General features: G+C 47.8%; 1 protein-coding gene across 1 annotated transcript in view; it reads right to left on the bottom strand.

The window, feature by feature from the left end:
* LOC121574143 (zinc finger SWIM domain-containing protein 6-like) overlaps nucleotides 1–27,174 on the bottom strand; it is a 64,226-nt gene that overhangs the window by 15,434 nt on the left and 21,618 nt on the right. The window contains exons 2-8 of the mRNA XM_041886767.2: nucleotides 15,648–16,004; nucleotides 13,485–13,633; nucleotides 13,183–13,333; nucleotides 6,978–7,148; nucleotides 6,249–6,440; nucleotides 5,981–6,127; nucleotides 5,521–5,667 (exon numbers count right to left, since the gene is read on the bottom strand). Coding sequence (XP_041742701.1) covers nucleotides 5,521–5,667; nucleotides 5,981–6,127; nucleotides 6,249–6,440; nucleotides 6,978–7,148; nucleotides 13,183–13,333; nucleotides 13,485–13,633; nucleotides 15,648–16,004 — 1,314 coding nt within the window. The remainder of the gene's footprint in view (nucleotides 1–5,520; nucleotides 5,668–5,980; nucleotides 6,128–6,248; nucleotides 6,441–6,977; nucleotides 7,149–13,182; nucleotides 13,334–13,484; nucleotides 13,634–15,647; nucleotides 16,005–27,174) is intronic.

Genomic DNA, 27,174 nt, shown 5'->3' with positions numbered 1-27,174 from the left:
TGTGTCTATTGAGATGAGCACGATGCAGACTGCTCTCACACGGTCACACCGAGTATCTGCGCATGTGCACCGGTGCGCTTCACGCTGCTACAACGTGGTAGCTACGGTACGAAAACAGTGAAGAAGTTTAGCTTTGCACTTCAACGCTCCTGGTTGTTGACCCACTACTACTGTTTACTTCATGCATATACGTCATCTCACTGAGTCTACCTTTAAACCTAACCTATGACCTGACCCATCACCTTATGCTTTACTGCCCCACAGTGGCAACAAGTGACATACCCCAACAAACAGTGTATTGCATAGACTTAGGCTTCTTTCTGCCACTAACATAAAAACTAAAACTAAAATTATATAAAAACAAAACTAAATTGATTTTATAAAACTTTAACTAAATAAAAACAAAGAAAGTGGATCTGAAAACAAACGAAAACTAAACTGAATTTCAACTAAAATCTTAAAACTAATAGAAATAAAAACTAATATAAAAATACAAAACTATAATAACCTGGCAATACAGTCACCTCCATTATCATGAAAATAGCTCTGTGCTGTCCCAGAACACTAAAACATGCAATTTCAGTCATGCAGAGCTACTGGGTGTCCAGGCGCTAGTTTTCACCCCTGCACCAACACACCAGATTCAAATAGTCAACGGATATGGTCTACAGTCCGCACCAAAATGACTGTTATTTCAACCAAGGCCAAAGTCTCTTAGGGCTTCACAATGATCAATGTTTGATGTGCTGGTTCCTTAATTGAGATATATACACTGAACAAAAATATAAACGCAACATGAAAAGTGTTTGTCCCATGTTTTATGAGCTGATATAAAAGATCCCAGAAAAATAAGCTTATTTCGCTCAAATTCTGTGCACAAATTAGTTTACATCCCTTTTAGTGAGCATTTCACCATTGCCAAGATAATCCATCCACTTGACAGGTGTGCATATCAAGAAGCTGATTAAACGGCATGATCATTACACAGGTGCACCTTGTGTTGGGGACAATAAAAGGCCACTCTAAAATATGAAGTTTTGTCACAACACAATCCCACAGATGTCTCAAGATTTAAGGGAGCTTGCAATTGGCATGCTGACTGCAGGAATGTCCACCAGAGTTGTTACCAGATAATTTAATGTTAATTTCTCTACCATAAGCCACCTCCAACGTCGTTTTAGAGAATTTGGCAGTACGTCCAACCGGCTTCACAACCACAGACCACGTGTATGGCGTTGTGTGGGCGAGCGGTTTGCTGATATCAATGTTGTGAACAGAGTGCCCCATGGTGGCGGTGGGGTTATGGTATGGGCAGGCAGGCATAAGCTACGGACAACGAACACAATTGCATTTTATCGATTGCAATTTGAGATACTGTGACGGGATCCTGAGGCCCATTGTCATGCCATTCATCCGCCGCCATCACCTCATGTTTCAGCAAGATAATGCAAGGCCCCATGTCGCAAGGATCTGTACACATTTCCTGGAAGCTGAAAATGACCTGGTTCTTCCATGGCCTGCATACTAACCCTAACACCAGGCATGTCACCCATTGAGAATATTTGGGATGCTCCGGATCGACGTGTATGACAGCGTGTTCCAGTTCCCTCCAATATCCAACGACTTCGCAAAGCCATTGAAGAGGAGTGGGACAACATTCCACAGGCCACAATCAATAGCCTGATCAACTCTATGCGAAGGAGATGTGTTGCACTGCATGAGGTTCATGGTGGTCACACCAGATACTGACTGTTTTTCTGATCCACGCCCCTACATTTTGTTTTAAGGTATCTGTGACCAACAGATGCATATCTGTATTCCCAGTCATGTAAAATCCATAGATTAGGGCCTAATGAATTTATTTCAATTGACTGATTTCCTTACATGAACTGTAACTCAGTAAAATCTTTGAAATTGTTGCATGTTGCGTTTATTTATATATATATATATCACAACCAGTCAAAAGTTTGGACACACCTACTCATTCAAGGGTTTTTCTTTATTTTTACTATTTTTTACATTGTAGAATAACAGTGAAGACATCAAAACTATGAAATAACACATATGAAATCATGTAGTACCCAGAAAAGTGTTAAACAAATCAAAATATATTTTATATTTGAGATTCTTCAAAGTAGCCACTAATTGCCAAGATGACAGCTTTGACCACTCTTGGCATTCTCTCAACCAGCTTCATGAGATAGTCACCTGGAATGCATTTCAATTAACAGGTGTGCCTTCTTAAAAAGTTAATTTGTGGAATTTCTTTCCTTCTTAATGCATTTGAGCCAATCAGTTGTGTTGTGACAGGGTAGGTGGGGTATACAGAAGATAGTCCTATCTGGTAAAAAACCAAGTCCATATTATGGCAAGAACAGCTTAAATAAGCAAATAGAAACAACAGTCCATCATTACTTTAAGACATGAAGGTCAGTCAATACAGAACATTTTAAGAACTTTTAAAGTTTCTTCAAGTGCAGTTGCAAAAACCATCAAGCGCTATGATGAAACTGGCTCTCATGAGGACCGCCAAAGGAATGGAAGACCCAGAGTTACCTCTGCTGCAGAGGATAAGTTCATTAGTTACCAGCCTCAGATAATGCAGCCCAAATAAATGCTTCACAGAGTTCAAGTAACAGACACATCTCAACATCACTGTGTGAATCAGGCCTTCATGGTCGAATTGATGCAAAGAAACCACTACTAAAGGACACCAATAATAAGAAGAGACTTGCTTGGGCCAAGAAACACGGTCAATGGACATTAGACCGGTGGAAATGTGTACTTTGGTCTGGAGTCCAAATTGGAGAATTTTGGTTCAAACCGCCGTGTCTTTGTGAGACACGGTGTGGGTGAAAGGATGATTTCTGCTTGTGTAGTTCCCACCGTGAAGCATGGAGGAGGAGGTATTATGGAGTGGGGGTGCTTTGCTGGTGACACTGTCTATGATTTATTTAGAATTCAAGGCACACTTAACCAGCATGGCTACCACAGCATTCTACAGTGATACGCCATCCCATCTGGTTTGGGCTTAGTGAGACTATAATTTGCTTTCAACAGGACAATGACCCAACACACCTCCAGGCTGTGTAAGGGCTATTTTACCAAGAAGGAGAGTGATTGAGTGCTGCATCAGATGACCTGGCCTCCACAATCCCCCGACCTCAACCCAATTGAGATGGTTTGGGATGAGTCGGACAGCAGAGTGAAGGAAAAGCAGCCAACAAGTGCTCAGCATATGTGGGAACTCCTTCAAGACTGTTGGAAAAGCATTCCAGGTGAAGCTGGTTGGGAGAATGCCAAGAGTGTGCAGAGCTGTCATCAAGGCAAAGGGTGGCTACTTTGAAGAATCCAAATATAAAATGTATTTTGATTTGTTTAACAATTTTTTGGTTACTACATGATTCCATATGTGTTATTTCATAGTTTTCATGTCTTCACTATTATTCTACGATGTAAAAAAGAGTAAAAATAAAGAAAAACCATTAGTAGGTGTGTCCAAATCTTTGACTGGTACTATATATATATATGTAGCCTGCTCAAAAAAATAAAGGGAACACTAAAATAACACATCCTAGATCTGAATGAATGAAATAATCTTATTAAATACTTTTTTCTTTACATAGTTGAATGTGCTGACAACAAAATCACACAAAAATTATCAATGGAAATCAAATGTATCAACCCATGGAGGTCTGGATTTGGAGTCACACTCAAAATTAAAGTGGAAAACCACACTACAGGCTGATCCAACTTTGATGTAATGTCCTTAAAACAAGTCAAAATGAGGCTCAGTAGTGTGTGTGGCCTCCACGTGCCTGTATGACCTCCCTACAACGCCTGGGCATGCTCCTGATGAGGTGGCGGATGGTCTCCTGAGGGATCTCCTCCCAGACCTGGACTAAAGCATTCGCCAACTCCTGGACAGTCTGTGGTGCAACGTGGCGTTGGTGGATGGAGCGAGACATGATGTCCCAGATGTGCTCAATTGGATTCAGGTCTGGGGAACGCATCATAGTCCATAGCATCAATGCCTTCCTCTTGCAGGAACTGCTGACACACTCCAGCCACATGAGGTCTAGCATTGTCTTGCATTAGGAGGAACCCAGGGCCAACCGCACCAGCATATGGTCTCACAAGGGGTCTGAGGATCTCATCTCGGTACCTAATGGCAGTCAGGCTACCTCTGGCGAGCACATGGAGGGCTGTGCGGCCCCCCCAAAGAAATGCCACCCCCACACCATGACTGACCCACCGCCAAACCGGTCATGCTGGAGGATGTTGCAGGCAGCAGAACATTCTCCACGGTGTCTCCAGACTCTGTCACGTCTGTCACGTGCTCAGTGTGAACCTGCTTTCATCTGTGAAGAGCACAGGGCGCCAGTGGCGAATTTGCCAATCTTGGTGTTCTCTGGCAAATGCCAAACGTCCTGCACGGTGTTGGGCTGTAAGCACAACCCCCACCTGTGGACGTCGGGCCCTCATACCACCCTCATGGAGTCTGTTTCTGACCGTCTGAGCAGACACATGCACATTTGTGGCCTGCTGGAGGTCATTTTGCAGGGCTCTGGCAGTGCTCCTCCTGCTCCTCCTTGCACAAAGGCGGAGGTAGCGGTCCTGCTGCTGGATTGTTGCCCTCCTACGGCCTCCTCCACGTCTCCTGATGTACTGGCCTGTCTCCTGGTAGCACCTCCATGCTCTGGACACTACGCTGACAGACACAGAAAACCTTCTTGCCACAGCTCGCATTGATGTGCCATCCTGGATGAGCTGCACTACCTGAGCCACTTGTGTGGGTTGTAGACTCCGTCTCATGCTACCACTAGAGTGAAAGCACCGCCAGCATTCAAAAGTGACCAAAACATCAGCCAGGAAGCATAGGAACTGAGAAGTGGTCTGTGGTCACCACCTGCAGAACCACTTCTTTATTGGGGGTGTCTTGCTAATTGCCTATTATTTCCACCTGTTGTCTATTCCATTTGCACAACAGCATTTGAAATTTATTGTCAATCAGTGTTGCTTCCTAAGTGGCAGTTTGATTTCACAGAAGTGTGATTGACTTGGAGTTACATTGTGTTGTTTAAGTGTTCCCTTAATTTTTTTGAGCAGTGTATATATATATATATATATATATATATATACACACACACACACACACACAAAAGTTTGGACACACCTACTCATTCAAGGGTTTTTCTTTATTTTTACACTGTAGAATAATAGTGAAGACATCAAAACTATGAAATAACACATATGGAATCATGTAGTAACCAAAAAAGTGTTAAACAAATCAAAATATATTTTAGATTTTAGATTCTTCAAAGTAGCCACCCTTTGCCTTGATGACAGCTTTGCACACTCTGACAGAACCGATCACACCCAATCATCACTGATGACATCACTGATTTCTTCCTCAGCAATCCTCCAATCACAGCTCATTGAATAAGAGATGGAGTAGAAAAAAAAAAGAATGTAAAATTCCAATGCATTAAATATGCAGGAGAGAGAGAAAGTGTGTACCTGAGAAGTCTAGGAAGGCGTTGCCCCCCTCCTCGTCTCCCCGACCCGTGTCCAGCAGGGTGCTGAACAGAGTGCCTATAGGGTCCAGGGGGTGGCCCACCCAGCCCTCCATGTTAGTGACTGATGTCATGCCTTTATGGAGCAGCTCTGGAGAGGACACAGACCACACACTGTTATTACACTGTTATTACTCCATTTACACAGTTAATACGCTGTTAATACACTGCTAATACACTGTTAACTCTATTTACACAGTTAATATACTTTTACTCTGTATTTACATGTTAGTACACAGCCAATACACTGTTAGTACATTGATATTACAGTTTATATACTGCTATTACAGTTAGTACACTGGTATTATATTGTTAACATACAGGTACAGACAGAGACAGGAAAGCAAGTGAGGCCGTCCTTTAATGAAAACAGTATAAATGAATAGATGAAAGAACTAACAGACCTTTTTTGAGGCTGCGGAGGAGCTGTAGTTGTTTCTGTTGCTGCCGTTTGAGTGTGTTGACAATAGCAATGGCCAATCGCAAGGCTTCTCTGGGATAACCATGTGACCGCAGCGCGTCAACCCTCGCACACGCTGTAGGGACGTGCTCTGCAAGATGGAGGGGAGGGGGGATTTCAATAGACTAGCAAAACCAAAGCGACTTCAACTAAAAATGGCCTTCCCTCCCCTCCTTTGCTTTCGTCATTGTCAAACAAACACACACACTCACCGTGCCAGAGGGGCCAGCCGCTGGTGTCAAACAGTGCCCCTCCACTTCCGTGGTTGTCGTGGGGACAGTGTGAGTGTGTGTGTGTGTAGAGGTCATGTGTGATGATGCGCTGCAGATGTGTGTCCTGCCAGTGCAGGTCACAGGCCTCGATGGCCCTCGTAAACACTGTCCTGTGAGGACGAGACGACAAGTCTGGGAGAGAGGGAGAGAGAGAGGGATGAGGGTGGGTAGAAAAAGGGAGAGAAAGAAGAGGACAATGTGAGAAGTTATTAGAAAAGGTTGCTTTGATTAGCCACCTAAAGCTAAAGCTTCCTGGGTGAAATGCTTATTCACTGCACTGTTCCTATTCAGAAGCCTGATATAAATGTTTAAAGGGATTGTATTTTCTCTAATTTAGCTCAGGCAGAGACAGGGGCAGCAGAGGGCAGCCGTAGCTAGAGGACCCCGCTTGGGTTATTGGGCTTATTCCATCAGACACAGAGAAACGAATAAGAACAGCTCGCAGGGCAGAGACATGGAGAGAGAGAGAGTTGATTAAAAGACAGGCATGGAGACAGATAGAGCGAGGGATCAACAGAGAGAAAAGAGAAAATGATTAAAAGAAGGGGGTATTTTCTCACACACGCTCAGTGTGGCGGTCCCACCTGGGTGGCTGGGGCGCCCTGAGGCAGTGTGTTGGTCAGGTGTGTGTGTGTATATGTTTGTCTGTCTGTGTGTGTGTTTTCTCACCTGGGTTGCCGTGCGGTAGTGCGTGTGTGAGGTTGGGTAGTTCGTTGCCGTGGTTTCCGTCCTCCCATGGACACACATCGACGCTGTTCCACCGTCTCAGCTGTCTCAGCCACACACACTTCTGCTCCGACTTACAGTGGGGGTTCAGCACAATACACATCCACAGGGTACCTACACACACAAAGGATGTTTCTGTCATTATTATTCATCCTTGAATCATGTCATTTGATTCTGTGAAAAGGGAAAAATAGATGCCATTAAAACGTTTTGGACCATCAGCAGTCTCTGTCACCGTTATCTTTTCAATAAACACATGCCTGTCTGCCACACACACACACTCTAGTGACACTTTGATTACCTGAAGCATGAGCTGAAAGGGAGATGGGGTATGTATGAAGGGAGAGAGGGAAGGAGAGAAGCAGAGGAAAGGAGAGAGATTTAGAGAGTAGACCGAAGGCATTAAAAATAAATATGCAGAAAAAATAGAGAAAAATTGAGACAATTATGAAAAATTAACAAGGAACAGAAAGAGAGGAAAGAATGAGACAGGAGAAGGAGAGAGAGGTGAAGCTAGAGAACAGGAGGAGAGGGGGATGAGATAGGAAGGAGGGAAGGAAGGAAGAGGGGGGAGGGGACAGGAGTCACTTTATCCTCTGTCTTTGTTTGCATGGCATCAAGGACAACAGAAGGAAGAGAGAGGAGAGGAGAGGAGAGGAGAGGAGAGGAGAGGAGAGGAGAGGAGAGGAGAGGAGAGGAGAGGAGAGGAGAGGAGAGGAGAGGAGAGGAGAGGAGAGGAGAGGAGAGGAGAGGAGAGGAGAGGAGAGGAGAGGAGAGGAGAGGAGAGGAGAGGAGAAGGAAAAGGAGGGAGTGAAGAAGAGGAAAAGACAAAGGGAAGAGGAGAATGTGCATCCTTCAAGCAGGAGGAACATTAAATCATCCAGAAATAAGAGATGAACTCCCCTTTAAAACAGAAAGAGAGAAAGAAACAACCACCAAAACAGACAAAGAGAATGGGGGGATATATAATACAGTTCCAACAATCAACTACCATGACAACAGGGTTGTGGTTATGGGATGTTGTTGCTAGGGTAGGTTACTATTGGATGTTGTTGCTAGGCTAGGGTTGAGTTCTATGGGATCTGGTTACTAGACTAGGGTCTATCTAGACTCTCCCCTGATTACACACACTAACGTGGAATAATCAATAAAGCTGCAGTTTGGCTTTCCTGCTTATCCTGAATATGGACAGTGTAGTGTTCCATGTTCACACACACACAGCTACGTCAGCTGTGGTTCATTATGAAAGAGGAAAGGAGGAATCGAGGAGAGGGAGACTACATAAACACATTCATCACAAATACATGTTCCACTGTACATCCAGTGGTCTCCTTTAACTGGCTGGCAGGCTGGCTGGAAGGCACACATACGGATATCAGCAGTGAGAAATCATGGCTTATATTTCTCCCCCCTCTCCAACGTAAGCCAGATGAGAACCAGTGTCTCAGACTACAAATGATCCAACACACACATTAATTAAAACAATATTGGGCTCAGCAAGATGGATTTCTCTCCTGACACACAGAGACCTACACACACACATGCATGCAGACACACAAATACACGCCATCACGCTTCACCCCCTTTATTTCCTTGGAAGGGTCTAATTTGAGCCTTCAGCCCACATCTCATCTGTTCTGTCAAAGAGGAGAGAGAGAGAGAGAGAGAGCGCGAAAAAGGCTGTAAAAGCATATTTCACAAAACACCTAGCTCACACCCTATAAATAATGCCCAATACACAACAGACTTACAATACAATACACTCCTGATACATGCCAAACACTACCCATCATACAATCGTCGTCATATCAGAATGTGCAGAGAGATACAGTGCCTTCAGAAAGTATTCATACCCCTTGACTTATTCCACTTCTTGTAGTTTTTCTCACCCATCTACACACAATACCCCATTATGACAAAGTGAAAACATGTTTTTAAATTTTTTTGCACCCAATGACCACTGACAGAACTACAAAGTTTATTGGCTGAGATGGGAGAACATGCCAGAAGGACAACGGTCTCTACAGCACTTCACCAATTTGGGCTTTATGGGAGAGTGGCCAGACGGATGACACTTCTGAGAAAAAGGCACATGACAGCACGCCTGGAGTTTGTAAAAAGGCAAGTGAAAGAAAAGGCAAAAGATTCTGTGGTCTGTTGAGATGAAAATGTAACTCTTTGGCCTCAATGCAAAGCGTTATGTCTGGAGAAAACCAGGCACAGCTCATCAGACCACCCCTACCATGAAGCATGGTGGTGGCAGCATCATGCTATGGGGATGCTTTTCAGCAGCAGGGACTGGGAGACTGGTAAGGATAGAGGGAACAATAAATGGAGCCAAATAAAGGCAAATCCTTGATGAGAACCTGCTTCAGAGCGCAAACGACCTTAGACTGGTGCGAGGATTTACGTTCAAACCGGACAATAACCCCAAGCATACATCCAAAGCAACGCTGGAATGTCTTCAGAACAAGAATGTGAAAGTCCTTGAGTGGCCCAGCCAAAGCCCAGACTTGAATCCCATTGAAAATCTGTGGAAAGACTTGAAGATTGCTGTTCACCGCCGCTCCCCATCCAACTTAACCCCCTAGAGTCGATGTCCGCGCCTCCGTGGAAATCCAATTAGCATTATAAAAGCATCCCCATCAAAATCCATCTGTTTAAGCTAGAGATATCATTTTTTTTGCATGGGCTGCGTCTCAATCTCCCGCATCCGCCAATGGTGTCACGGGACTCGTCTGAAGTCGGTACCACCGATCTGCGTCTGTAGCGTCCAAACAGTTTGGGCGACACACTAATATTGTTTTGCTCTAGGACACCCACAAACCTCACAAGACTCGTCTGAAGGTAGCCCAGTAACAATTTGAAAAATGTAGTTTAGTGCCAATCTTTTTTTTCGCTGATCTTTCTTATATCTCTCAAATACATGTTTTTCCATGTATGAATTTGTTATTCAATGCGTTTCTATGGGCTAATAGCAGTAAGGCCAAATTCAATGTTTCATCGAATCATTTTGTTATATATAGTATGGAAAATAATGTATGCACTCACTAACTATATGTCGCTCTGGATAAGAGCGTCTGCTAAATGGCATATTATTATTATTATTACTATTATTATTATTATTATTATTAAATGACTAAAATATAATATATATTTGTATACCTAAATGGGTCCTAAAATTCAAAATCAAATAGCTAAATGATCCTTGGTATGACCATCTTAAAACAATTCCATATGTTAACTGTCACGCCCTGACTCAGGGGACTCGTATATGTTGAGTCAGGGTGTGTATGTTCTATGTTGATGTATATCTATGTTGATATTCTAGTATGTGTATTTCTATGTTGGCCGGTGTGGTTCCCAATCAGAGGCAGCTGTCGCTCGTTGTCTCTGATTGGGGACCATACTTTGGCAGCCTATTGGCACTAGTGGGTTGTGGGATCTTGTTCCGTGTGAGGTATGTTGTTTGTCTACCTTGGACTTCACGTTTCGTTTCATTTGTTGTTTTGTCGTGGTGTTTATTCAGTATAAATAAACATGTATGCATATTACGCTGCGCCTTGGTCCGTCCCGTTCATGAACGATCGTGACAGAAGATCCCACCAAACGAGGACCAAGCAGCGTGCCCAGGAAGAGCGAATTGCCATGTCACAGGTGGGCAAATGGTGGTCATGGGAGGAGATATTTGCGGGGAAAGGGCCATGGGCAAAGGTAGATGCCCAGGCAGGAGAGGAGCAACGGCAGCACAGAGGAAGCCGGTCGAGGAAGAAGCCCGAGAGACAGCCCCAATAATTTTTTTTTGGGGGGCTAAGAGGGTGGTTGGCGCAGCCTAGGGTTAGAGCAGAGCCAACTCCCCGTACTCACGCGAGAAGGCGTATGACTGGGCAAGCTCCATGTTATGCGGAGCTACGTACTGTGTCGCCAGTGCGCCGGCACAGTCCTGTACGTCCTGTGCTTGCACCACGCACGTGCCGTGCGAAGATGGGCATCCAGCCAGGACGGGGTGTGCCGGCTCAACGCTCCTGGTCTCCAGTACGCCTCCTCGGTCCCGCATATCCTGCGCCAGTTCTACGAGCTGTATCGCCAGTACGCGTGCACAGCCCAGTGCGTCCTGTGCCAGCGCCCCGCACGTGTAGTGCGAAAGTGGGCAGCCAGCCAGGACGGGTTGTGCCAGCTCTCCGCTCCAGACCTCCAGTCCGCCTTCGCAGTCCGGTCCAAACCAGTGGTGCGCGTCGCCAGTCCGGCCCGGCCTGGCCTGTTCCTGCCCCTCGCACCAAGCCAGTGGTGCGCGTCGCCAGTCCGGCCCGGCCCGTTCCTGCCCCTCGTACCAAGCCAGTGGTGCGCGTCGCCAGTCCGGCTCGGCCCGTTCCTGCCCCTCGCACCAAGCCAGTGGTGCGCGTCGCCAGTCCGGCCCGGCCCGTTCCTGCCCCTTGCACCAAGCCAGTGGTGCGCGTCGCCAGTCCTGCCCGGCCCGTTCCTGCCCCTCGCACCAAGCCAGTGGTGCGCGCCGCTCAGTCCGGCCCGGCCCGTTCCTGCCCCTCGCACCAAGCCAGTGGTGCGCGTCGCCAGTCCGGCCCGGCCCGTTCCTGCCCCTCGCACCAAGCCAGTGGTGCGCGTCGCCAGTCCGGCCCGGCCCGTTCCTGCCCCTCGCACCAAGCCAGTGGTGCGCGTCGCCAGCCCGGCCCGGCATGTTCCTGCTCCTCGCACCTCTCCACCGGTGCGTGTGTCCAGTCCGGCACGGCCCGTGCCTGTTCCAGCTGCTCCACCCCGGAGCCAGAGCAATCCGCTCCACCGGGGTCCAGTCCAGCTCCGGTCAGCGGATCCACTCTGGAGCCAGAGCAGTCCGCTCCACCGGTGCCCAGTTCAGCTCCGGTCAGCTGCTCCACTCCGGAGCCAGAGCAATCCGCTCCACCGGGGTCCAGTCCAGCTCCGGCTCCGGTCAGCGGCTCCAATCCGGAGCCAGAGCAGTCCGCTCCACCGGTGCCTGATCCAGCTCCGGTCAGCGGCTCCACTCCGGAGCCAGAGCAGTTCGATCCACCGTCGTCGGGTCCAGCTCCAGTCAGCGGTTCCAAGTCCAGACCCAGACGTCAACCCCTCTCCAGGTTCGGGGTCTCCCACACCAGGGTCCAGACAGGGCTTGGTACTTTGTGGGAGGAAGGAGAGGGGAAGCAGTGCGCCGAGGTCCAGACCAGACCAGGGGCGCAACAGGGAGGCGGAGAGTAAGTGGTCGTCACGCACTGAGCCGGATCCGCCTCCGAGGCGGAATGCCCACCCGTCCCTACCCTGTTATGTTTATGTTGCGCGGTCGGAGTCCGCACCTTTGGGGGGGGGGGGTACTGTCACGCCCTGACTCAGGGGACTCGTATATGTTGAGTCAGGGTGTGTATGTTCTATGTTGGTGTATATCTATGTTGATATTCTAGTATGTGTATTTCTATGTTGGCCGGTGTGGTTCCCAATCAGAGGCAGCTGTCGCTCGTTGTCTCTGATTGGGGACCATACTTAGGCAGCCTATTGGCACTAGTGGGTTGTGGGATCTTGTTCCGTGTGAGGTATGTTGTTTGTCTACCTTGGACTTCACGTTTCGTTTCATTTGTTGTTTTGTCGTGGTGTTTATTCAGTATAAATAAACATGTATGCATATCACGCTGCGCCTTGGTCCGTCCCGTTCATGAACGATCGTGATATTAACTTAGTAGAACCCAGCAAAGCTGATACAGACATAACCAAGACGACTCAAAGCTGTAATCGCCGCCAAAGCTGCTTCTACAAAGTATTGACTCGGGTGTGAATACTTACGTAAATGAGATATTTCTGCATTTCATTTTCAATAAATTTGCACACATTTCTAAAACCATGTTTTCACTTTGTCACTATGGGGTATTGTGTGTAGATGGGTGAGCATGTTTTGTATTTAATCCATATTGAATTCAGGCTGTAACACAACAAAATGTGGAGTAAGTCAAGGTGTACAGTATGAATACTTTCTGAAGGCACTATAGGTCTAACACCGCTGACTAACACACAAAATCAAACAGTACCAGGTTCACAACAACACTCATATGTGGTCATGTGTATTCTCTCTTTAACGCCTAGTTCGTCCAAGTGATGTCTGTCCTTGTGTGTGTATTCTGTTGCCTCTTACCTAGCTCATCCCACAGCTGTCTGTATTTGTCGGTCATGGTTGTTCCCTGTTGTCTCCACAGTGCCAGGCGAGGGTCGCCCATAAACTGTTCTGTGATCAGCGTTAACATCCTGGCACCGTTGGTGTCACGCATCTTCAACATCTCTCTCACCTAGAGGAGAGAGGGAAGGAGAGGGGGAGAGAGCAGGAGGGAGAGGGGGAGAGAGCAGGAGGGAGAGGGGGAGAGGGGGAGAGAGAGGGTTCAGCAAAGAGACAAGGGCTGTGCGTATGCGTGTGTGTGTTTAGGTTTTTGTGTGTGTTACCTTGCTCAACAGCAGGTTGAGTTGTTTCCCAGAGCCGTGGTATCCTCCCTGTGAGAGGAAGAGTTTCACCTGCTCCTGGACCTGCTCCTCATCCAGGTGCCAGCAGTTCTCATCATCTACACTGGCCCCTGCCGTGGGGTCCGGGGCTCCTACACACACAGAGACAGAGAGAGGTTAGTTACACACACACACACAGCTCATTATTTAGGTTGAGAAATGGAAAATCTTTCAGCGAAAGCATTGGGCTCTCTCAGACACAAACAAAAACCAAACAAGATGAAAATAGCCCTCATTTGTCACCAGCTTAAGTAAAATATCATCACACACACACTTCCCCACATCACTGTTGCTCATACGGACAGGGTGGTGATTTGGAGGCCCCTGGCAGAGGCCAGTCTGAGCCCCCCACCCCCACCCCTCCTCTTTTAATGTGTCAAACAATTCACTTCAAAAAGTAGGTTACCTTCGCACGTGCATCCAAATTAATTCCAGCATCTGAACAGTGCACTGTGCAGCCGCCAACTTTCCATAAATTTGCAAGTGGCTGACACCATCTCACCAGAGAAAGCATCCGAGCTAACGAAACAGCGGCCGTGTCTTACTATATGTAGGCCATGTATCTGATGCTGTCTGGCCAAAAAGGGTATGACATGCCATACTCTTTTTGGCCAGACAGCGTTAGATACATGGCCTAAACATACACTATATATTTAAATTTTTTAAATTTTAGTCATTTAGCATACGCTCTTATCCAGAGCGACTTACAGTAGTGAGTGCATACATTTTCTACTTTTTTCATACTGGTCCCCAGTGGAAATCAAACCCACAACCCTGCCGTTGCAAGCGCCATGCTCTACCAACTGAGCTACATGGGACTATATATACAAAAGTATGTGGACCCCTTCAAATTAGTGGTCTAGAAGCATCATGGGCTCAGCTGCGAAGTGGTAGGCCACACAAGCTCACAGAACGGGAGCACCGAGTGCTGAATCGCGGAGCGTGTAAAAATCGTCTGTCCTTGGTGGCAACACTCACTACCAAATTCCAAACTGCTTTTGGAAGCAACGTCAGCACAAGAACTGTTAGTCGGGAGCTTCATGAAATGGGTTTACATGGCTGAGCAGCCGCACACAAGCCTACGATCACCATGCGCAATGGCAAGCATAGGCTGGAGTGGTATAAAGCTCGCCGCCATTGGACTCTGGAGCAGTGGAAATGCGTTCTCTGGAGTGATGAATCACGCTTCACCGTCTGGCAGTCCGATGGACGAATCTGGGTTTGGCGGATGCCAGGAGAACGCTACCTGCCCCAATGCATAGTGCCAACTGTAAAATTTGGTGGAGGAGGATTAATGGTCTGGGGCTGTTTTTCATGGTTCGGGCTAGGCCCCTTAGTTCCAGTGAAGGGAAATCTTAACGCTACAGCATACAATGACATTCTAGATGATTCTGTGCTTCCAACTTTGTGGCAACAGTTTGGGGAAGGCCCTTTCCTGTTTCAGCATGACAATGCCCCCGTGCACAAAGCGAGGTCCATACAGAAATGGTTTGTCGAGATCGGTGTGGAAGAACTTGACTGGCCTGCACAGAGCCCTGACCTCAACCTCATCGAACACCTTTGGGATGAATTGGAACGCCGACTGCGAGCCAGGCCTAATCACCCAACATCAGTGCCCGACCTCACTAATGCTCGTGGCTGAACGGAAGCAAGTCCCTGCAGCAATGTTCCAACATCAAGTGGAAAGCCTTCCCAGAAGAGTGGAGGCTGTTATAGCAGCAAAAAGGGGGGACCAACTCCATATTAATGCCCATGATCTTGGAATGAGATGTTCGACGAGCAGGTGTCCACATAGTGTACATGGCCTCGACGACGATTGCAGTGTTATCAGCAGCACCTGTCTTTTTACTAAAGAAATGCGTTAATGTGGGTGATTTTTCTGTTCCAATTACATCTTTCTTTTTCTCTTCTCTGCCCTGCTCTGAAAGCGCCACATTGCTGCAGCTAAATTTCAATGAAAGTCACGTTTGCAATCATATCCGGTAGGGCTTCACTGGAGCCAGCCAGAAATAAATCTATTCCAGGCACACACACAAACTCACAAACACACACATACTTTTTCTTCATCTCTCCATTTCTTACTCTCTTTTACACACCCCCACTCACCATGGACCTGGTTGATCTCAGAGTTTGTAGACAGAATCTCGTCAGCTAGTTTCTGAGCAGTGGGCAGCACCTCCGTGTGGTGTACTGTTATCAGGTACTGGACAAACTTCTGCAACTGGTCTCTATTCATCTGGAACAGTGTCTCTGAGATGGGCAGGTGCAGTTTGACCTGGTCGGGCTTCCGTACGCGGTACAGGGCCAGCGCTACCACGTGGGCGCAGTAGAAGATGTCCTTGTTACCACAGCCGCACGTGACCGCTGTGATCTTGCAGCGGTCGAAGCTGACACTCACGCTGCAGACGAGCTCGGGTTCCGACGGCGTGGCCGGTTCTGTTACCGTTCCGCTGAGGTGGAATCCTGCAAAAGAAAAGAGGAGAACCATTAGACGATCAATCAATCAAGTAATCAATCAAATTGTATTCATGTAGCCTAATAGTTTTACACAGAAGTGCTTAACAGAAAGTTGTGTTCGGAATGTTTGAACACTACAATGGCATTCATGTTGTTGTCATTAACCTGTGAGTGTGTGGCTCAGCAGCCTATACGTGCAGAAGACCCATAGTACCACCTAGCTACGAGTCAGACTGTAATGTTAAGAGGGGGAGGAAGAGGAGTCCCTGAAGCGATGAGAGGGGAAGATCTCTCTCTTCTTTCTCTCTCTCTCTGGGGAAAAGATCAAACAGCTGATCTCTAGAGTCCCGCAGTGTCACGAGTGATGACCTCCTAATGCAATAGAGCTCAGCCGTCACGCACGCACGGCCCCCACACAGCCCTGCACACACACAACCCTCAGCCCCCACACAGCCCTGCACACACACACACACACACACATGCACTTCCAGTCAGGGAGGAGAGAGCCAGAGAGACGAAAGACTGAAACATGCTCATTTCATTTTAATTTCCTTTCCACAACATTTGGAAAATATCTGGGAGGAAGCCCTTTCCTGCCGATAACGTAGCAGGCCTCTGAAAACCACACCGACAGCCAGGACTTATGGGATACGGACATCACTGAGGCCCTCAAAATGACCACCATAAATCCTGTCTGGTTGGGCCTGGGATCAGACCAGTTAGCTCCAAATGGCCATGCTAGAGAGGATTTAAAAGGGACGATATTGTGCAAACTGATAAGTAGGCTACATTTACTGAATACATCTTATCTCAAAAACATCCTGCTCAAAGTCTCAATTCAGGTTTCCTTCTGTTGACATCACAGCTCTGCACAAGAGAAGAAAATCATAGCCCCAACATAAGAAAACAGTAAAATAACCAATTCACATAGTGTACAGGCTCGTTACTACTACAGCGGTGTTCCCTCCACTGTATTCAAATCTCATTATATTTGTCATATGCTTCGTAACCAACAGAGAAAAAAAAGAAAAATAATAGAAAGATAATAACACGAGGAATGAATACACAATGAATAACGATAACTTGGCTATATACACGGGGTACCAGTGCCGAGTCGATGTGTAGGGGTACGAGGTTACTGAGGTAGATACTCTATGTGGCGTACAGCAGGTCAGCCACCAGGGGGAGACTTGTCGAGGCCTGGTAACAGATGGAGTATACATCACGAGGCTGTGGCTCCATCTGCTGGACGTGCCAGGTCTCAACGGGCTCTCCAGACAGGACTAATTGGGGCTGATTGGGAGCTGGTGAGTAATTAAGGGCGGATTGCTCACCAGCTGTGCAAGGCCCATAAAGCTGCCAGAAGGGCAGCACATGGGAGAGGACTGGGGGAAGTAAGGTAACTTCTGTGTAGTTGGAGACGGTATCCTGGAGAGGGTCTCATGGGGGAGACCCATCCTTTTCTTTTGATTATTTTGTTAATAAACACCCTTAATAAACACCCTTGAAACCGAGCTAATCATACTCTGTCCATGTCTGATCTGTGTAAACGTCTTGACCCAACACCCTGATCTGCCACAAGTGATGGAGAATACGGGCATCTTGATAACGTGGTCAGATCAGGGTTGACGTTTACACAGCATCAGCATGGACGAGTTGATAGCTCAGTTCGTCCGGGCCCAACAAGCACAACAGGCGGTTCAGGAACGAACGCTGGAGGAACAGCGACTACAAAATGTCCGCCTCGTGGAGGAAGTCAGGAAGCCGCAAGGAGGAGCGTCTCCTAAATCCCATCCCAACCAGTTTTTAATCAAGCTAACGGAAGACGATGACATTGAAACATACCTTTGAACGGACAGTGCTACGGGAAGGATGGCCAAGGCCGAAGTGGGCAAGTCTGCTGGCCCCGTTCCTCTCTGGGAATGCCCAAAAGGCATATTGGGACCTGAACAACGAACAGGCGGCTAACTATGACGGACTCAAACGGGAGATACTCAGCCGCTACGGGTACAGCCTGGCCCATCAGGCTCAACGGTTCCACGACTGGAGGTTCATGCCCGACACATCCCCCCGAGCCCAGATGAGCAACCTTCTGCGCGTCACCAGGGCATGGCGCCTAACCGACGTATCCACCCTCTCCCTCCTCAACAAAGTGGTCTTGGATCGCTTCGTACGGGCGCTACCCCACGACATGAAGAGGGCAGTGAGTCTATGTGCGCCCCAGACCTTGGAGGGCCTCCTGGAAGCAGTGGAGATGCATCAGAACACTCAGGCCCTACTGAGGGGGAGCCGGGATGAGTCGGCGACCTGTGCGAGGGGACGGAAGGACAACCCCACGCGGTGTACCCCGAACCAACAGTCGGCAGGGCCAAGGGACCGCAAACCCGTGGAGAGACGGCTGGGGAAGGGCCGAACCGCCACCGACGACCCCAGGTAGATGGAGACCAACAGAGGTGTTTTTAGTGTGGCGCCCGGGGGCACATTGCCTGGAAGTGCCCTGCTCGAGAGGAGTCGATGCCATCAGCTAGCACCGGAGGCCAGGTGGGTCACGCCGTGAACTATGTCACCTCCTGTTGGGCGCACCGTGAATCAACGGCACCCATGGTCCCGGTGAAGGTTGACGGACACGACACGGAAGCCCTATTAGACTCCGGAAGCATGGTTACTCTCGTAACCACGAGCCTGCTGAACCAGGAGACCGAACAGGGTAGGGAGATGTCCATTTCCTGTGTTCACGGTGACACAAAGCGGTATCCCGCCGCATGGACCAACATCGTGACACCACAAGGGAGCAGCCAGATGATGGTGGGTGCAGTACCAGAGCTGCCGGTACCCATCCTAGTGGGACGGGATTGTCCGCTGTTCGCGGCCCTATGGGGGCACGAGTGGAAAAAAAAGATACGAACCGGCCAAAGAAGAGAGCCGGAACCCGAACCCCCTGGGGAACCACTGGAGTAGGAGCCCAGCCTCCCCCTTCTTGATTTCGAGGGGCCAGTCGAGACCCCATTGGGGGCCAACTGAGGGGACAATTTGGGACAGCCCAGTGGGAGGATCCAACTTTGAAAGCTGCCGCAGCCCAAGTGATAGCGGTGGATGGACAGCTACTTCCGGGGGTGAGTGACTGGCGATACCCCCATTTCCAAATTAAGAATAACCTTTTGTATCAGGTGTCGCGCCAACAGGGGGAACTTCGAGAGGTATTGTTGCTGCCCCGACGGTACGTAGGAACCATTCTTCAGCTGGCCCACACACACCTGTTGGGGGCGCACCTGATCATGCAGATCCGGACCTCAGTTTTTCACCCGCAGACAGATGAGCTCGTCGAGCGCTTTAACAAAACGCTCAAACAGATGCTGCCGAAGGTCATCGAGCAGGACGGGAAGAACTGGGACCAGCTGCTACCCCACCTAATGTTCTCAATCCGAGAAGTACCCCAATCCTCCACTGGGTTTTCCCCGTTTGAACTCCTCTTCGGGAGGAGGCCACGTGGCCTACTGGACCTCGCCGAGGAGGTGTGGGAAGCCCAACCGACCCCCTTACGCAGTGTGGTAGAGCATGTGGAGACGATGCGGGACTGAATGACAACCATATGGCCAGTCGTGAGGAAACATATGGAGAAGGCCCAACGCGCCCAAGCCCAGCTCTACAATCGGGGAGCCCAGCTCCGAGAGTTCCAGGTGGGAGACAGGGTGTTGGTGATGATCCCCACGGCTGAAAGTAAGTTCCTGGCCACATGGCACGGACCATATGAGGTGGTCGAGAAACTGGGACCTGTTAACTACCGCCTATGGCAACCAGGGAGACGGAAACCTCAACAGATTTACCACGTGAACCTGTTGAAGAAGTGGCACGAGAGGACAGCCTTGGCCGTGTTATGGTACCAATGGTGGTACCGAGCAGTGAGGTCCTCGACCCGGCCCAGAAGCAAGAGCTCTGGAAACTTGTCAATCGGAACACGGCAGTGTTCTCCAAGAAGCTGGGCCGCACAACTCTCATTGAACACCACATCCGTACCCGGCCTGGGGAAACGGTAAGAAAGAGGCCGTATCGTATTCTGGAGGCCCGACGGAAGGACGTGAAACAAGAAGTGGAGGCTATGCCGAGGATGGAGGTCATTGAAGAGTCCCACAGTGCATGGTGCAGCCCCATCGTGTTGGTGCCCAAACCGGACGGTAGCCTCCGCTTCTGTAATGATTTCCGGGGCTTGCTGGACGCGCTCAGACAAGCAGGGTTGACCGCAAACCCCAAGAAATGCAAGCTAGGGTTCGAGGAGGTGGAGTACCTGGGGTATTTGATCGGACGGGGGAACGTCAAGCCCCAGGAGAGGAAGGTTCACGCGGTACGTGACTGGCCCGTTCCACGCACCAAGACACAGGTCAAGTCCTTCCTGGGACTGGCAGGATACTATAGCCGGTTTATCCCCAACTTTGCGGCTATAGCTTCCCCCTCACCGATCTAACCAGGGCCCGCCTCCCGAAAACAGTGAAATGGACGGACGAGACAGAAGCAGCATTCAGCCATCTGAAGGAAGGGGGTCTCTCCAGACAGGACTAATTGGGGCTGATTGGGAGCTGGTGAGTAATTAAGGGCAGATTGCTCACCAGCTGTGCAAGGCCCATAAAGTTGCCAGAAGGGCAGCACATGGGAGAGGACTGTGGGAAGTAAGGTAACTTCTGTGTAGTTGGAGACAGTATCCTGGAGAGGGTCTCATGGGGGAGACATATCCTTTTCTTTTGATTATTTTGTTAATAAACACCCTTGAAACCGAGCTAATCATACTCTGTCCGTGTCTGATCTGTGTAAACGTCTTGACCCAACACCCTGATCTGCCACAGTACATATAGGTAGGGGTAAAGTGACTAGGCAACAGGATAGATAATAAAACAGTAGTAGCAGCGTATGTGGTGAGTCCAAAGAGTTTGTGCAAAGGGGGGTCAATGCAGATAATAAAAAATTATAAATATTTAACTACCTTAAAATTAAGTAGGCAAGTCAGTTAAGAACAAATTCTTATTTACAATGACGGCCTAGCCCGGCCAAACCCTCCCCTAACCCGGACGACGCTGGACCAATTGTGCGCCGCCCTATGGGACTCTGTGATACAGCCCGGGATCGAACCTGGGTCTGTAGTGATGCCTCTAGCACTGCAATGCAGTGCGTTAGACTGCTGCGCCACTCGGTCCCCCAAATAGCTACCCGACTAACTATTTAACAGTCTTTTCACTTGAGGTGAACAGGAGAAAGGGGAAGTCATCCATTTTATTTTGGGCTTTCTCAAAGTGTACACACACACACACACACACACACACACACATACACACCAGGAGGAGAGGGTCTGCTACCCAGTACTAGAGGGTCCGGATCATGTTCTCCCCGCTATGAAATGCTAATATATCACATTGCTACTTTTCCTGACTGTCTACTGAGAATCCTCGGTGAGCCTGATATTGCTGGGGTGAAATGATGTATCTACACTACATTACCAAAAGTATGTGGACACCTGCTCGTCGAACATCTCATTCCAAAATCATGGGCATTCATATGGAGTTGGTCCCCCCTTAGCTGCTATAACAGCCTCCACTCTCTGGGAAGGCTTTCCACTAGATGTTGGAACATTGCTGCAGGGATTAGGCCTGGCTCGCAATCGGCGGTCCAATTCATCCCAAAGGTGTTCGATGGGGTTGAGGTCAAGGCTCTGTGCAGGCCAGTCAAGTTCTTCCACACCGACCTCGATAAACCATTTCTGTATGGACCTCGCTTTGTGCACGGGGGTATTGTCATGCTGAAACAGGAAAGGGCCTTCCCCAAAGTTGGGCCACAAAGTTCGAAGCACAGAATCGTCAAGAATGTAATTGTATGCTGTAGCATTAAGATTTCCCTTCACTGGAACTAAGGGTCCAAAAAGTACGATCTTTGTCCCCATGTGCAGTTGCAAACCGTAGTCTGGTTTTTTTATGGCAGTTTTGGAGCAGTGGCTTCTTCCTTGCTGAGCGGCCTTTCAGGTTATGTCGACATAGGACTCGTTTTACTGTGGATATAGATACTTTTGTACCTCTCCTCCAGCATCTTCACAAGGTCCTTTGCTGTTGTACTGTGATTGATTTGCACTTTTTGCATCAAAGTACGTTCATCTCTAGGAGACAGAACGCGTCTCCTTCCTGAGCGGTATGACGGCTGCGTGGTCCCATGGTGTTTATACTTGCGTACTATTGTTTGTACAGATGAACAAGGTACCTTCAGGTGTTTGGAAATTGCTCCCAAGGATGAACCAGACTTGTGGAGGTCTACACATTTTTTTCTGAGGTCTTGGCTGATTTCTTTTGATTTTCCCATGATGTCAAGCAAAGAGGCACTGAGTTTGAAGGTAGGCCTTGAAATACATCCACAGGTACACCTCCAATTGACTCAAATGATGTCAATTAGCCTATCAGAAGCTTCTAAAGCCATGACATCATTTTCTGGAATTTTCTAAGCTGTTTAAAGGCACAGTCAACTTAGTGTATGTAAACTTCTGACCCACTGGAATTGTGATACAGTGAATTATAAGTGAAATAATAATAATCGAACATCTCATTCCAAAATCATGGGCATTCATATGGAGTTGGTCCCCCCTTAGCTGCTATAATAGCCTCCACTCTTCTGGGAAGGCTTTCCACTAGATGTTGGAACATTGCTGCAGGGATTAGGCCTGGCTCGCAATCGGCGGTCCAATTCATCCCAAAGGTGTTCGATGGGGTTGAGGTCAAGGCTCTGTGCAGGCCAGTCAAGTTCTTCCACACCGACCTCGACAAACCATTTCTGTATGGACCTCGCTTTGTGCACGGGGGTATTGTCATGCTGAAACAGGAAAGGGCCTTCCCCAAAGTTGGGCCACAAAGTTCGAAGCACAGAATCGTCAAGAATGTAATTGTATGCTGTAGCATTAAGATTTCCCTTCACTGGAACTAAGGGGCCTAGCCCAAACCATGAAAAACAACCCCAGACCAGTATTCCAAACAGCCCCAGAGCAGTATTGCTCCTCCACTAAACTTTACAGTTGGCACTATGCATTCGGGTAGGTAACGTTCTCCTGGCATCCGCCGAACACAGATTTGTCCATCAGACTGCCAGATGGTGAAGCATGATTCATCATTCCAGAGAACGCGTTTCCACTGCTCCAGAGTCCAATGGCGGCGAGCTTTACATCACTCCAGCCGACACTTGGCATTGCACATGGTGATCTTAGGCTTGTGTGCAGCTGCTCGCCCATGGAAACTAATTTCATGAAGCTCCCGACTAAACAGTTATTGTGCTGACGTTGCTTCCAGAGACAGTTTGGAACTCGGTAGTGAGTGTTGCAACCGAGGACAGACGAGCTACACACTTCAGCGGTGTCGTTCTGTGAGCTTGTGTGGCCTACCACTTCGCGGCTGAGCCGTTGTTGCTCCTAGACGATTTCACTTCACAATAACAGCACTTACAGTTGACCGGGGCAGCTCTAGCAGGGCAGAAATATGATGAACTGACTTGTTGGAAAGGTGGCATCCTATGACGATGCCACGTTGAAAGTCACTGAGCTCTTCAGTAAGGCCATTCTACTGCCAATGTTTGTCTATGGAGATTGCATTGCTGTGTGCTCGATTTTATACACCTGTCAGTATAGGGTGTGGCTGAAAGCCGAATCCACTAATTTGACATACAGTGTATAAGACCGGACGTCCATAGCTTAGTCTGAAAGCCTCAGATGGTCCTAGAGTGTGGGTCTAAGGTCAACTTTGCCCTAAATCTCTTAAGGGTTGAAGTAAGGCCTGGATCTGGCTAAGCTGATCCTAAAATCAGTGCTTAAGTAGGGGACTTGAGCCTGGAGCAATGTCAATATGGTTAGCCAGATACTTCAACTACAGCCTGAGGGAAACAAACAGGCCTATTGGTCTGAGATAGATTTAGTGAGATTTTATAAGAATTAAATAACTGTCACAAGGGAGGTTTGGGAGACAGCACACAAACACACACGTGTGTTCAAAGAAAACACACCGAAAATGAATACACAGGTTTCGCTTCTCTCGGCAGGTTTTTGCTCAATCAGAATATAGGAAACTCACACTCAGACCTGACTAACAGAAGATGGGGGGGAGAGAGAGAGAGAGCAGAGAGAGCGAGAGCAGAGAGAGAGAGAAAGAGAGCGAGAGCAAGAGCAGAGAGAGAGGGTGAGTGACAAAGACAGAGTGAGAGAGCAGTGGCTTGCGAAAGTATTCACTCCACTTGGCATTTTTCCTATTTTGTTGCCTTACAACCTGGAATTAAAATGGATTTTTGGGGGGTTTGTATCATTTGATTTACACAACATGCCTACCACGTTGAAGATGCAAAATATGTTTTATTGTGACACAAACAAGAAATGAGACAAAATAAAAAGACAACTTGAGCGTGCATAACTATTCACTCCCCCAAAGTTAATACTTTGTAGAGCCACCTTTTGCAGCAATTACAGCTGCAAGTCTCTTGGGGTATGTCTCTATAAGCTTGGCACATCTAGCCACTGGGATTTTTGCCCATTCTTCAAGGCAAAACTGCTCCAGCTCCTTCAAGTTGGATGGGTTCCGCTGGTGTACATCAATCTTTAAGTCATACCACAGATTCTCAATTGGATTGAGGTCTGGGCTTTGACTAGGCCATTCCAAGACATTTAAATGTTTCCCCTTAAACCACTCAAGTGTTGCTTTAGCAGTATGCTTAGGTTCATTGTCCTGCTGGAAGGTGAACCTCCTTCCCAGTCTCAAATCCCTGGAAGACTGAAACAGGTTTCCTTCAAGAATTTCCCTGTATTTAGCGCCATCCATCATTCCTTCAATTCTGACCAGTTTCCCAGTCCCTGTGGGGATGGTGATCTCGGGGTGATGAAGTGTTGGGCTTGCGCCAGACATAGCGTTTTCCTTGATGGCCAAAAAGCTCAATTTTAGTCTCATCTGACCAGAGTACCTTCATCCATATGTTTGGGGAGTCTACCACATGGCTTTTGGCGAACACTAAACGTGTTTAAGCAATGGCTTTTTTCTGGCCACTCTTCCATAAAGCCCAGCTCTGTGGAGTGAACAGCTTAAAAGTGATCCCATGGACAATCTCCGCTGTGGAGCTTTGCAGCTCCTTCAGGGTTATCTTTGGTCTCTTTGTTGCCTCTCTGATTAATGCCCTCCTTGCCTGGTACGTGAGTTTTGGTGGGCAACCCTCTCTTGGCAGGTTTGTTGTGGTGCCATATTCTTTCAATTTTTTAATAATGGATTTAAATCGTGTTCCGTGGGATGTTCAAAGTTTCAGATATTTTTTTATAACCCAACCCTGATCTGTACTTCTCCACAACTTTGTCCCTGACCTGTTTGGAGAGCTCCTTGGTCTTCACGGTGCCGCTTGCTTGGTGGTGCCCATTGCTTAGTGGTGTTGCAGACTCTGGGGCCTTTCAGAACAGGTGTGTATATATATACACTGAGATCATGTGACAGATCATGTGACACTTAGATTGCACACAGGTGGACTTTATTTAACTAATTGTGTGACTTCTGAAGGTAATTGGTTGCACCAGATCATATTTAGGGGCTTCATAGCAAAGGGGGTGAATACATATGCACGCACCACTTTTCTGTTATTTATGTTTTCGCATTTTTTGAAACAAGTTATTTTTTTCATTTCAATTCACCAATTTTGACTATTTTGTGTATGTCCATTACATTAAATCCAAATAAAAATCTATTTAAATTACACGTTGTAATGCAACAAAATAGGAAAAAACGCCAAGGGGGATGAATACATTTGCACTGTATAGACGAGAGGAGAGAGAGAGGGAGAGAGGTATAGAGCGAGAGGAGAGAGAAGAGAGAGAGGAGAGAGAGAAGAGAGAGGTATAGAGCGAGAGGAGAGAGAGAGAGGAGAGAGGTATAGAGCGAGGGAGGTATAGACGAGGGAGAGGTATAGACGAGAGGAGAGAGGTATAGACGAGAGAGAGAGAGAGAGAGAGAGAGAGAGAGAGGGAGGTATAGAGCGAGAGAGAGAGGTATAGACGAGAGAGAGAGAGAGAGAGAGAGAGAGAGAGAGAGAGAGAGAGAGAGAGAGAGGGAGGTATAGTCAGCCGACACAACGATACAGGGGATCACTTCACACACACACACACGCTTGCATAAGTACATCCCCGGTTGGCAGTTGCTTGCCAATGTACTAGTTCGCACACACACTAACACTGAGAGCACTCCCCTATAATATATGGCCCAACCCGAGTCATGCATGGCCCACAGCTGAACTACTGACGTCAGAGAAGGGGGAGAGGAAGGGAAAGACAGAGGGAGGGAGAAAGAGAAGAAGGGAGAGGCAGAGAGAATTCCTAAACAGGGGAGGAGACCGCTGGGCTGGTGGGAAGCTTGGAAAGCCCTCAGCTGAGTGTGTGTGTGGAGAGAGGCTTGGCGGCGTGCCAGAGCCCTGAGCTCAGCATTCTGTAACTCACTTCCCCTCTTCTGCTCTGTAGCTTGCATAATACTGCCTAGCGCTGCACGGCAACCAGACTTAACCCTTAATTACTTACCAAAGCAACCAGACAACCCTTAACTACCAATACAGACCATAATACTGCCTAGCGATGCACGGCAACCAGACTTAACCCTTAATTACTTCCCAAAGCAACCAGATAGCCCTTAACTACCAATACAGACCATAATACTGCCTAGCGATGCACGGCAACCAGACTTAACCCTCAACTACCACTACAGACTATATATGACCCACTATGCTGTTTACGTTCTGCATCTACGTCATATCGCCGAGTCTAACTTTTAACATGGTTGTTAAGGATTCATTTTTGTTGCCGTGGTAGGCAGTTAAGGGTTAATGCAGCGCTAGTATGTATGTACAGTTGAAGTTGGAAGTTTACATACACCTTAGCCAAATACATTTAAACTCAGTTTTTCACAATTCCTGACATTTAATCCAAGTAAAAATTCCCTGTCTTAGGTCAGTTAGGATCACCACTTTATTTTAAGAATGTGAAATGTCAGAATAATAGTAGAGAGAATTATTTATTTCAGCTTTTATTTATTTCATCACATTCCCAGTGGGTCAGAAGTTTACATACACTCAATTAGTATTTGGAAGCATTGCCTTTAAATTGTTTAACTTGGGTCAAACATTTTGGGTAGCCTTCCACAAGCTTCCCACA

Source organism: Coregonus clupeaformis, chromosome 9 (assembly GCF_020615455.1).
Source record: "Coregonus clupeaformis isolate EN_2021a chromosome 9, ASM2061545v1, whole genome shotgun sequence".
Lineage (NCBI taxonomy): Eukaryota > Metazoa > Chordata > Actinopteri > Salmoniformes > Salmonidae > Coregonus > Coregonus clupeaformis.
Note: the sequence above shows the minus strand (reverse complement) of the source record. Positions and strands in the feature narration are given on the sequence as shown.